Source organism: Pseudopipra pipra, chromosome 3, assembly GCF_036250125.1.
Source record: "Pseudopipra pipra isolate bDixPip1 chromosome 3, bDixPip1.hap1, whole genome shotgun sequence".
Taxonomy (NCBI): domain Eukaryota; kingdom Metazoa; phylum Chordata; class Aves; order Passeriformes; family Pipridae; genus Pseudopipra; species Pseudopipra pipra.
Window position 1 is genome coordinate 77,729,752 of NC_087551.1, and position 13,207 is coordinate 77,742,958.

Consider the following 13,207-nt stretch of genomic DNA (forward strand, 5'->3'; position numbering starts at 1 on the left):
CATGGTGGGAGTTTGTTATAGACCACCCAACTGGGATGAAGAGGCAGATGAACTATTCTATAAGTTGCTGGATAATGTTTCACAATCTCTAGGTCTTGTTCTTTTGCAAGACTTTAGCTTGCCAGATGTCTGCTGGAAACTGAACACAGCAGAGAGGAGGTTGTCTAGGAAGTTCCTGGAGTGTGTGGAAGATAACTTCCTGACACAGATGGCAAGGAAGCCTACCAGGGGCGATGCCCTGCTAGACCTGCTCTTTATGAACAGAGAAGGGCTGGTGGAAGATGTGGTCGGCAGCCGTCTTGGGCATATAAACCACAAAATAATTGAGTTTTCAATTCTTGATGAAGTAAGGAAAGGGGTCAACAAAACCTCTACCTTGGATATCCAGAGGGCAGACTTTAGCCTGTTCAGAACACTGGTTCAGAGAGTCTTTTGGGAAACAACCCCTAAATACAAAGAGGTCCAGGAAGGCTGGCCATATTTGGAAAGGAAAACTTAAAGGCAAAGGAGCAAGCTGTCCCTATGTGCTGAAAAATGATCCAACAGGGAAGAAAACCATCCTGGCTGAATAGGGAGCTTTCACTGGAACTCAGGAAAAAGAAGAGTTTATGACCTTTGGAAGAAGGGGCAGGCAACTCAGGAAGAGTACAAGGATGTCATCAAGTCATGTAGAAAGAAAACTAGAAAGACGAAGACTCAGCTAGAACTGAATCCGGCCCCTACTGTGAAAGATAATTAAAAGTGTTTTTATAAATACATTAACAACAAAAAGAGGGCCAAGGAAAATCTGCATCCTTTTTTGGATGCGGAGGAAAACACAGTAACCAAGGATGAGGAAAAGGCTGAGGTACTTAATGCCTTTTTTCACTCAGTCTTCAGTAGTAAGACTGGTTTTCTTCAGGGCAACTAGCCCCCTTAGCTGGTAGACAGAGACAAGAAGCAGAATAGACACCCTGCAACCGAGGAGGATATATTAGTGACATGCTGTGCCACTTAGACATTCACAAACCTACAGGGCTGGATAGGATACAGACAAGGATACTAAGGGAGCTGGCGGAAGGGCTTGCCAATCCACTCTCCATCCTTTACCAGCAGTCCTGGCTCACCAGGGAAGTCCCAGACAACTGGAGGTTGACCAGTGTGACGTCTATCTACAAGAAGTGTTCAAAGGAGGATCTGGGCAACTACAGGCCTATCAGCCTGACATCAGCACCAGGGAAGGTAATGGATCAGATCATCTTGAGAGCCATCACACAGCATGTCCAGGATGACAAAGCAATCAGGCACAGACAGCATGGGCTTACAAAAGGCAGGTTCTACTTGACCTGCGCAATCTCTTTTTATGACCAGGTGACCTGCTTAGTGTAGGAGGGAAAGGCTGTGGATATAGTCTACCTGGCCTTCAGTAAAGCCTTTGACACTGTCTCCCGCAGCATTCTCCAGGAGAAACTGACAGCCCATGGCTTGGACAGGTGCATTCTTCACTGGGTTAAAACCTAACTGGATGGCCAGGCCCAGAGAGTGGTGGTGAATGGTGCCGCATCCAGCTGGCAGAAGGTCACTAGTGGGATTCCCCAAAGCTTAGTGTTAGGGCCAGTACTGTTTAATATCTTAATCAGTGATTTGGACAAGGGGATCAAATGCACCCTCAGTGAGTTCTCAGATGAAAATAAGTTGGATGGGAGCATTGATCTGCTGGAGGGTAGGAAGGCTCTGCAGAGGGATCTGAGTCTGTGGGCTGAGGCCAACTTGATCTTGGAGGTCTTCTCCAACCTTAATAATTCTATGACTTTATGACTGGTGCCTGATGTCTCCTTCTCTGTCCATCTCCTGGTCTAGATCCTCACTTAAAAATCAACAGAGCTCCACAGAGTTCAGTAGCACTGTGCTCATTTAATACAGCTGAGTACATGGCCACCCTTAATAGATGTCAGGCAAGCAGTGTATTTAACAAACCTCAAGGTTTCTCGGACTAAGTATTTACATACTCAGTTTACATTAACGTGGCATGCATAAATTCGCATATATTAATAGAATTGGCATATATTAATAAAAAGAGCCGTAACATGTGGCTATTTTAGCATATAAATTCTCTGAAGCTCGGAGAAGTCCATTTTGTATATGTGGAAGCACCTTTTTGTTGCTAACAGAAACAAATGATAAGTAATAATAGCTATTTACAGTGATTATTAGCAGTAAGAGATTGAAATATGCTAACTAGGTAGTCTGTGTTAAGAGCATTTCAGCTCAAACATTTTTCTTAGAGACACTATTTTCTTGGAAACCATGAAAGTCATATCAAGGAGCTTTAGAGGGAAAGCTTGAAGCAGAGTTCTTCAGAGATTACTCCTCTACTGTACCTCCTTACAGGAATATCCAGGTCTTACCTCTTAGGAGGGAGTCAACAACTGAGCAAAACAGAAGGCAGCACAGCAGTAGGAGGGAATGGAAGTGACTGGTGCTAGCAGTGCTGGCTTTCAGCTAATGGCTGTACTGCTTTGGCTAAGGAAATTCCAGCTTGGCTCCTTTTTATTCAGTGTAGACAATCTTTACTCATGCAGCATTGGGTTAAATTTCCAATGAAGGCCCTTCTTTAGACTAGTATTATCAATATAATAGTTTCAGATAAAAGCAGGCTACAACAGTAGGCAATCTACAATTCATGATGATTGACTTAAATTTTTGCAGTCCCTTTGTAGTGATTAATTTTTAACTAATCTCTTCTCTGTGCTCTGTTTGTAGCCACAGCTGTTTCCAGTGAACAGAATCCTGTTATTATCATAGCTGTGGTTGCTGTGGCAGGAACCATCATTCTGGTCTTCATGGTGTTTGGTTTCATCATCGGACGAAGGTATTGCATCTTTCACAGGCATTAGCACATCTGACCCCACTCTTGTGAACTCTTCAGTCATAGTCTGTTCTGGGATAGTAACTTGCAAAACTAAAATAGAAATAATTTTTAGTAAGGACAGTTTTCATTTAAATTCCCTTACCAATTATATGGTTGGTCCTATTACCTTGGCAAGACACTTAAATCAAGATGTACTTTTTGTCCTATGTAAATGTGCTGTAAAAGGAACCCCTAGCAGGTTCTTTAACTGTACTCCTCAAAATCCCTCTTCCTGTTCGGTTTTCTCACATGGAGAAATCTGACACTTTATCTAATCAGCCTTTAAATGACTTTACATTCAAGAAAAAGAGACACAGCAGTAAGTTTAAGAATACTCTCATGTAAAACAGTCTTGTACTTTTAAGTTCTTTAATCTTCTGTTTTATCTGTTGAAGCTTTTCACCAGAACTAGAATTTTTTTCTTTAGGACCTGTCCTGACTGGTATTTGATACAAAAGCCTTTTGATTGCACCTGTTCATGATTTTTTTAAAACTCTGCTGTCAATAGAATTATAGGTGAAAGTTTCAAAGGGCCTACAGCAGTTAGGTGCTCAGTGCCTGAAAATCCCAGCCTGCAGAACTGATTTTGTCAGGACTTTAGACATGAGAAGTAAATAATTATTTACCAGTAAAACTAGTGGTTTACTTTCTTTTCAGGCATTGTGGCTACAGCAAAGCAGATCAAGAAGGGGATGAAGAACTTTACTTTCATTGTAAGTGTTTTGCTTTTTTTTCCCCCTTTTAAAAATTTCCAACTGCAGTAGTGTAGACAATACTATAGTGTAGACAATACTAAAACAAGACTCCATGAAAGACAATGCCATGGGAAATTCAAAAATGCTGTGTAAATAACAAGCAGGAAGTTAAACACTGTAAAAATGTGACCTACAGAAAAGGAATGCAGATTAAAGACAACATTGCTCACAATATGCTCACAGATGGTTTTATTTCTATACATGTCTATGATATACTGTTGTTTTCATTCTGCATTTTTGTTTTCTTCTTGTTGCTTTGAATATATGTTTCACATTGTCCTAATGATCCCTCTGAGGTGCAGTATTCATGAGACCTTCGCCTAAGATATCTTTACCTCAGGCGAACTTCAGATTAAGAAAGTGAGTAACTGCATCACCCTAAAAATGAAGCTGTTCTGCTCAAAAGCTTTTTTTTGCTGCTGTGAATACTGTACCATCAATATTTACAAAACATAATGTCCTTAAAAATTGAATATTTAATATGAAAAGAAAGAGCATCCACTTTGTTACTGTTTGGGTTCTAGAATCACTTGCCTAGCCAACAGTAGCACCTAAAACCTCTTTTATTAAAATTCATCTACCATCTGAACTTATACTAGAATGGTGGGAAAATTCAATAAAACACATCTTTCTTGGGTTAATGACAATTGAAAATGTAAGGGAAATGTAAAGAAAGGATTATGCAAGAATACTTTCATTTTTATCCAAATATTGTTTAAAAAATTTCTTATTTTAGCCCTTTCTCATTTCTACTGCTTTCACTTTTAAAATCCCCATTATGTCTTTGAAGGAAAAGATCAGCTATGTATTCTTGTATTTCATTATATAAACAAAAGGAACATGCTAGCTAAATATTTTCTTTCCTTATCTCCATTATTGGTGACATTTGGTTTTGTTTCAGTGAAAATGTAAATTAATTAATATGAAACCTGCTACATAATAATTGATAGTTGATCCAGAAATATATATATAGACTTTATAGACGTTCATTTCCCTCATTATCCTTTCAAGAAATCTGGTTATCCAGCAAATCAGTCAGAAGATTAAGTATACACAATCTTTTTTTAAATCACAGCACAAAATACAAGTAACTTTTTACCAAGGTAGTTTTTCATCATCTGTTGGTTGTAGATGTAGTATTTAATTTCATTTGATAGCCATGTAGAGAATAAGATGGAACCCAGTGCTGTGGCCTGGTCACAGAACTGTGAACACTAGTTTGGTGGCGTTTTGCTCCATAACATCTAGACAATATTCTTCTGTACTGGGGCACCAGATTTTCGAAAACATAACTTAGAACAATCACTTGCTTATAACAAAAACTTACAAGAGAAACATTTTTTAAAGCAGATTTTAAAGCACTGCATCATAGATTTCATTTCAGTTCCCTTCATCTCGCTGTGACCTCAAGTGCTATACTTGAAGATACAGCTACAGTGGAGGAGTTTAGTCAGGCAATTCAGATTTATATTTGGGTTCCTCCTCCGATTTTCATCTAGCATTGTCTGCAAATGCAGGCCAGCATTATTTCACATTGCTATGCCAGGATAGCCTTGGCCTGTCAAAATGTTGTATGACAGCTTGAATAAAAAAACATTAGAGGCCCACTTGAGATTTGCAAGGTTACTTCCAATCCAGGCCCCTTATCACAAACACAGGAGGATGGTTCCTTCTCCATCCTGTTGCCTAAAAGCATTATTAGAGCTGGTCGACCTATAGCTTTGTTCTCATTTTCTCCAATGTCTTTTAGTTTTAAGAAATAAATATTTATAATTTTTAAAAATTGCAGTATTGTCAATACAACTGGAAAAACATCTATTTAACCACATAATATGACAGATAGTAACATCTGGGCAACATTTCAAACAATTTCTCTGGTTGTAAATTCATTAGATTACTCAACCAATTTCTCTAGGTTTTTTCCTTTTATGAGGGTTTGTGTTTGTGTCATTAATAACATCTGAAAAACAAATACACACGATTGCTAAGCTATTTTTCAATGTATTTTCAAATTTAAAATATTTTATGTTAAATTAAAAGAATACAAAGCAACTGTAAATTATTTATGTTTTGTTCTGACTTTTGTTCCTGTTCTTGTATATCAGCATATCAATTAGCAGAGAAACATTTTTGCATTTTGATATTCAATTTTAATTCACTGATTTAATTAAAGTCAAGAGTATAATCTTTGTGAGCAAATTTATTTCGTAAAAATTTCTTGATTCGTAGATTTTCAGGGTTGCTCTACTATCAGCAGGAGTTTCTACTTTGACCAAAAGAGCAGAAAATAATTTACCTGAATCATTAGCAAACTAAGGGCAAAAACTGCATGCTGGCCAGAGCACTATGCTGCCTGAGTTGCACTGTTATACTAAAAATGAATGAGCAAAATACAAGTTGCCGCCTATTTTTCACTTTGGTGCTTGAGAAGGGAAATATTGGTGCCACAGAGCCCACTTTCCTTCCTATGCCTTTACAAGTTGACTGCAACGAGTTGACTGCGACATGTTCATGTTATACTGCAAGAAATATACCTAAGGATATAATTTTTTAAATGCTGTGAATACTTTGACTATTGCCACAGTCTGCAAAAAATATTATATTCAGTAGTTTAAGCAAATTGAAGAACGTGAAGAAATGTTTCAAATCTCACTAGAAGACAGAAATAACATGAAGAAATGCTGTTTATGCATCCTAGGACAAAAGGATAAGCTGTCCTTACACAGAAAAGAAACTTTCGCCTCCTCTGCTGGTCTTATACCCCTTCCCTGCTTTGTTTTTACTCCCACTCAACCCTTGCATTTTATTCCATTAAGCACTATTTAATGTTCATTACTTAGTTCAAGGTGGAGATGTTAGTCATTTTTAGAGATGGGATTGTGTACTTGTGTCAGCATGCTTGCAGATGATGCCTAAAACTAAGGTTGCTTCTCAGAGCGGCTCTGACTCAGGCAGTGTGGAAACAGGTTCACTCTTCCAAGGAGCACTCTGCATAATGAAATTCCTGGGCTGACTGCACAATAAGTGCTTTTGCTTCATCACAGTCATGCTTTCTTACATCATTACAGTTAAATTTCCAGGCACCAAAACCTACATTGACCCTGAAACCTACGAGGACCCAAATAGAGCTGTCCATCAATTCGCCAAGGAGCTAGATGCCTCTTGTATTAAAATTGAGCGTGTGATTGGCGCAGGTAAGGCTGCCGTGGCTTCCTGATTCAACTGTTCCATTTAGCCGGGATCGAAACTCATACATCATAATGACAGGCAAATAATTATACCTCAAGTATAGAAGAACTTTTTGCATTTGCTAGAGTGGTTAAGAGCAATGAAGCTGCACTCACTTCTAAAATGTAAAAACAAACAGGGGAAAAGCCTAACAAAAGAAACAAATAAATGAGTAAATTAAAAGTCTTGCTTGACATTGAAAGCTTGTGGGTTTTTAATCCTGTATCTGCTGTTAAAAATGGAACTGTGGGGAGTGGGCCAGTTTTGCTGCCTATTATTTACTGTCAGAGTAAAGACGTTAGGCATTTGTGCAAATTCTGCTCACTTGCCTTTTGCAAGAGGGGTTTTTGACCTCTGAAGCTTCATTCATGTGAGTAAGGAAAACTGGCTGCAGCACCAAATCTTAAACAGAGACTAGGAAGGTCTTGTTTCTGTATAACAAAATCTTCCCTAAGGCTGTTTTTTTCTTCTACCATTTTTCTTTTTGATATTTTATGAATACAAAAAGTTATTGTTTAACTTCTTATGACTGATTGTAATTGCTTCAGCACTACATTGCTTTTCTTCCTCTTGAGCTGTCTACCACCTACTTAAGCCATGATGTTCATGCTCTAAAAAGGCAGTTTCATTTGTTTGCATTAATAAGATATGTGACATTTTTATTGCACTACTCCATGTAGTGAAATTAAGTTTCCATGGGTAAGAAAAATATCAAATACTTTGGATTCCTGGTGGAAAAGTTCATTTGCTTTCCTGTTGTTTTATACAAGTATTAGTAGAATACTTTCTAAATCACCCTGTAGTTTGGCACTGTAAATTACATACTGTGATATTATTTAAAAACAGAACAAGAAATATCTCTAAAATAAGCTGGTTTACCTGTAAGAAAATCTTTAGACTTAAAATTCACGCCTTTTCAAAGTAACCCCACTCATGTTGAATCATGTCTCAATCAAGGAGTAGTAGCATTGAAATTAACCACACTGCTGAGCAAATTATTCCTTCAGATGAGTAAGAGCATAAGAATTTAGCCCTTGCTAACTAGGAATTTTTGTGATGCTAGAATGGCAGCATCTCCTCTAAAAAATACACAATATACAAGATGAGCATAGACAAATTGCAGAGCTTTATTTTTTGCTCTGAGTTAGAAAGCTACCAGCACAGCAACAGTTCAGAGCGCAAAGATATTCAGTTGGATTTTGCCAATGCCTTCTTAGCAAAATGCTGAAAACACTGCAGAGTATACAGTTTAAAATGTATTTTCACTGTTATGACAAATTCCAGAATGTTAAATTTGTTGACTGCAGATGAATTTAGTCTTGATTTTAATGAGTATAACTGATAGCAAAATTAACTAACGTGTGTCAGTAGTCATTCTGAAGAAAGTTAACTAGAAGTGCAGTGGTGAAAGCATATTTTGTGTGGCATTTAGCTATGGCTTTAACCTGTTGATGTAAATAGCAAATAGGAGTGAAATGAAATTCAGTCCGGGAACAACAGAACGTTAAAGAGCCAAAGCAGCAGCTGAAACTCATACATCAAAGAAGAATATGGGATTTCTGCTAGTGACAGCACCAGAAAAGCCACTTAGCAATCTCAATGTTCATCAGCAATGCTGGCCACATGAGCTATTGAGTAGTGCCATGTCTCTCAGACAAACAGGGTGCAAGTATGCTTGTGCTCAATTTGCATGAGGGATATGTGCTTTCCTTGCCAACATTTTCATTACCATCCCGCTGTGGCCACCTGTCAGATACAGAATACGGTGTCCACTATGTTAAGTTGTTCATACCACACATCCTTTGTTTTAGCCTCTGCCTTGTTGACATGCTGAGCTAGTGGCTGTGCGGCTGTGCAGTATTCCCACTCTTCTTGTCATATTTTCCGGTTCATTTTTGGGCATCATTTCAGCTGAATATACTATTTTCTTGGGAATAAAAGTAGTTCATTGGCTAGCATCCTGGCCTGAAATGCATAACGTACAAGTTCAACTTTCTGGTTTGCCGGAGTGTGCATGATCTGCTTTTGGAAATCAATCAAAATCAAATCACAGAGAACTGGAAAGGAGTTAAGCTGTAGTGTCTTCTGTGCCAAGTGTCCTAATTACCTGGCTCTGAAATATCACAGACACACACTTATACTCATGTCTTGTTTTCAATGTGGAACAAAAAAAGAAATTGCAAAGTACTACTAGAGAAAATTGTTATCCTTTAGTAAGTTCTTGAGGCTAAGGGCTACGAGTGATGAATTCATTAATAGTCATCCTTGTTGCTAATGGTGTGCAGGAGGGAGGTTAAGGCACCAAGCTAAGGACATGAGCATCTAGTTGTTGTATATGAAACAGCTACTATGCCTGCTGGTGTTCGTAGCTATGACATGGCTATTTAGACCTTGACTTCAGTGCCCAAGGGCAGTTGAGGATGATGTGCAGACAGGAACACTTGTCTGGCCAATTAGCTTAGGTAAAGCACAGTATTAACAGAGGTATATGGAGTTGATTTCAGCTAACCTTGATTCAGCAAGCGTGGTGCAGGAGGGAGAGGAATTTGATTCTGTATGCAGTCACCTCCTATAAGATTCATAAAACGAGCTGTACTGAGTGGAGATTTGTTCAAACAAGTCAGTTGGAAATACTAAGTCATGGTCTAACTTCTACCCTTCTGGCTGGAGAACTCTGAAACTGATATCCAGTTACTGCTTTTTTCTTTCCCCAACCTCTTCTCTTGGGGCTGTCAGGAGAACCGTAATGTTTGAATGCTGACAGTGTTCTAAACAAGATTTCTCAGAACCCATCCATTAGGACACTTCAGGCATTCAGACCCATTTCCAAGCATACCTCTCTCCACTGCCAGCCAGACATCTTGACAGCGTGTACGTGCACTTAAGTTCTGATCCCCAAAGTTTCTCAAGACATCAGTCTATGTCCCAAGAGGATTCTCTAATCAAAATCTCTGTGTCTTACCTCATTCAATCATTTTTTTTTCAGCACTCCTAAAACATGTCTTAGATGTAGGTGTGTCTGCATACTTGTGTGTACATAACAGCTTAATGTTAAGGCACAACACAGGTATGCAAGAGATAAGTTTCTGACTTGATTTGATTTGGAGGAGGGCCTTGGAACTATATCTCCCATACTCCAGATGAATTTACAAAGTACCAGATTGTTAAATATTTTTGCAATGAGTCTTTCTTTTTAAAAGAGAGATGTTCCCGTTTATTCAGTATATGTTACTACCCTTTTCTTCTATATTTACAAAGAGATTTTTCTTCCTGGCTGCAGTATTGGATAACTCACTTTTTCTCTCTTCTTACATAGCTGTGAGACTAGGGACAATCCTTAAATCTTTCATAATCTCATTAATATTGAGGTAGAGGTATTGCCATTCAGCTCCATACATCACATGCTTCCATCCTCTTTCCTGTCTGATGGAGTCCAGTTACGTCTCTCCCAAATTTGGTTGTTGCTGCTTTTTTTCTTTTTTTCGTATTCTTGCAGGCTGTTTCGTCTTTTGTATCACATGCTTCTTCAAGTTCCAATTGTCTGTTAGTTTAGAACCTTTTATGAACTTGCAGCATTTGCTTGTGTTTGTTTAATGTAACAAAATTGTTATAAGTCACACCTTTCATTTCATAATCTGTAAAGTAAATTATCTTGCTTGAAGGTAATAATGTAGTGCTTCATTTAACACCATAATGATGCTAAATTAAAAGCAGATCTGCAAGAGCTGACTTTTGAAAGAAAAAAAGCCACTGGATCTAAAGATAGCAAGGAAACTATGTAGAGCAGAATGACATTTTCACTTAGAAATGGTATTACTATTTCTATAATAGTGTTTTCTTATGAAAGCCACTTCATTTTTATTTCCTGGTTTTGAAAAAAATCCAACAAATTGCTAACAAGTCTTTTAAAACATTCACATAAGGATCCTGTTGATTGGCTTAACATAAGGTGTTTGTTCCATAAGGGTCAGGAATTCAAGGTAATCCATTTCAAATATAAGCATTCACATGCAAGATTTAAACACATACTTAGGTGGCTAGTTGAATCAAGGCCTAAGGAAAATATTGATAGTCGGAGCAATTCAGCACTGATCTACTTCATTTTAGGAGAGTTTGGTGAAGTGTGCAGTGGGCGTCTAAAGCTTCCTGGCAAGAGAGATGTTGCAGTAGCCATAAAAACTCTGAAAGTTGGCTACACTGAAAAGCAAAGGAGAGATTTCCTGTGTGAAGCAAGCATCATGGGACAGTTTGACCATCCCAACGTTGTTCACTTAGAAGGGGTCGTTACCAGAGGTAAGCAGCAGCTCGATCTGTCAGTCAAATAACAACACCGTGGCAGAAATTACTCTAGCTTATTCATGGTCAAAGATTCAAATTATAAACAGACTGCACACTCCTAATGGATTTTCTCCTGATGCGTAACTAACTGAAACAATACTTACTTTATGCTACAACCTGAGGAAAAAAATTTAGATGTACGCATGATTAAAAGATGAAGTACTTTGAAACATATTATTTTTCTAGTTTCATTTAGCCTCAAAGACCATGCAGAGAGATAAGGTTTCTTATGTCCTTTCAAATTATCTGAAGTGTCATTATTCCAGAGTCCTGTTCACACAGAAGAAGGTAGGAGGGCACACTGACTTTTTGATTTGTATGGTTCGATTTTGTGAATCATTACCACATTCCATTGAGATATTTAAGAAATTAGAGCTCAGTAACAGAGCTGGAGGGCTCAGAAATGTTCATTGTCTCAGTGATTCAATCCTTCAAAGGAATAACTTGTGTTTTATCAAAAAAGGCACTCCATTTGTTTTACAGTTTCTCTTTTCTTTCAGGGAAACCAGTCATGATTGTAATAGAATACATGGAGAATGGGGCCTTAGATGCATTTCTTAGGGTGAGTACCAAAATGACAACTTATATAAACATATCTAGAGTGACATATATTACATAGTGACACTTCTAAAAAATGTGGTTTATATATGTGATATATACATGTGTACACGCATAATATTAATATAATTAAAATGCTTTTCAGGGTGAAGTGGAGCTTGACAAATACTAGCAGCTCTCTGTGTTATTTCAGCAAAACCAGATCAAAAATGAGAGGATCAGATAAGATCATATGGAGACATTCTAGGAATTTATGTGATTTAATGTGTCATAAACACAGTGGGTTTTATTATTGCCGCCAGTTAAAATTAAAACCACTGATACGTGAAGCCCAATCTTCTGCCTTTTGGGTGCAGAATTTTATTGTGTCAGCATGGCGGAAATCAAAATAAAAGAATCCCTAAATGAACTGTGGTTCTGTTTAAGAGACAAACAAAGGAAGAAGAAATGCAAGTTCCCAACAATTTATCATTTTTTAAGCGTGTTCTGAACTTGCCAGTTCTGCCTCCTTACCAGATATGCAAGACTGTGTGAGATGATGTATAAACACTCTATAAAGAACAGAAATATTGTTTGATAAACTCCAGGCTATCAATAAAAATTATCAGTAGCTAAGGTTCCAAAAAGGAGATAGTTCTTATTTTCTTGATACAAATAATGATACTGAGAGATGAAGAGCATAGAAGCAAACTATAAGAGCTTCACGTAATCTTCATCAGTTAATCTCTTAGAAGCAATTTACCATGCATTAGACAGAAATGTATAGTGATGAGCAAGTTTTGCTACTATTAGTAGATTAACTACTCACACATTTCTTAACTGAATTTATGTCTGAAGAAAGTAAAACTTGTGTTTGAAGTGGGTTTCTTTGCCCTAGGATGAATTGCCACAGAAAGAGTAAAGAAGTAGAAAGCCGAAGTTGTAAAACTAATTCTTATTTCTATTCTTAGCTATACTAACAAGAATTGCTGCTCCTTTCTTCCCTCCAGAAACATGATGGGCAATTTACAGTCATTCAACTAGTGGGAATGTTGAGAGGAATTGCTGCTGGAATGAGATATTTGGCCGATATGGGATATGTACACAGGGATCTTGCAGCACGCAATATTCTTGTCAACAGCAATCTTGTTTGTAAAGTATCAGACTTTGGCCTATCCAGAGTTATAGAAGATGATCCAGAGGCTGTCTACACTACAACTGTAAGAAAAATTGATGAGTTTTCAGAGTTTTGAGATATGGTTATTAAGAAGCAGCGTATCTTGTAGAGAGTATAGACAAGAGAAATACATTAATTGCTTGGGAAATGTTAACCAGTCAAAAGGACGAGTCTGTGCAGAAATATGACTGTAATTAGGAAATAATTTTTGTCAGAACATACATTTGTATTTGGTAAAGTTCTAAAAATTTTATACGGTATTTTCATTATTCCCTTCCCCGT

At 37.7% G+C, this 13,207-nt stretch overlaps 1 protein-coding gene across 8 annotated transcripts in view; it reads left to right on the forward strand.

The window, feature by feature from the left end:
• The window catches only part of EPHA7 (EPH receptor A7), a 194,448-nt gene that overhangs the window by 129,367 nt on the left and 51,874 nt on the right, over positions 1-13,207 (forward strand). For 6 of the 8 annotated variants that reach the window (XM_064649940.1, XM_064649946.1, XM_064649948.1 and 3 more), the window contains exons 8-13: positions 2,743-2,851; positions 3,548-3,603; positions 6,714-6,839; positions 10,981-11,166; positions 11,712-11,773; positions 12,759-12,968. In XM_064649940.1, coding sequence (XP_064506010.1) covers positions 2,743-2,851; positions 3,548-3,603; positions 6,714-6,839; positions 10,981-11,166; positions 11,712-11,773; positions 12,759-12,968 — 749 coding nt within the window. The remainder of the gene's footprint in view (positions 1-2,742; positions 2,852-3,547; positions 3,604-6,713; positions 6,840-10,980; positions 11,167-11,711; positions 11,774-12,758; positions 12,969-13,207) is intronic. The other 2 variants (XM_064649942.1, XM_064649945.1) reach the window with 1 other exon arrangement.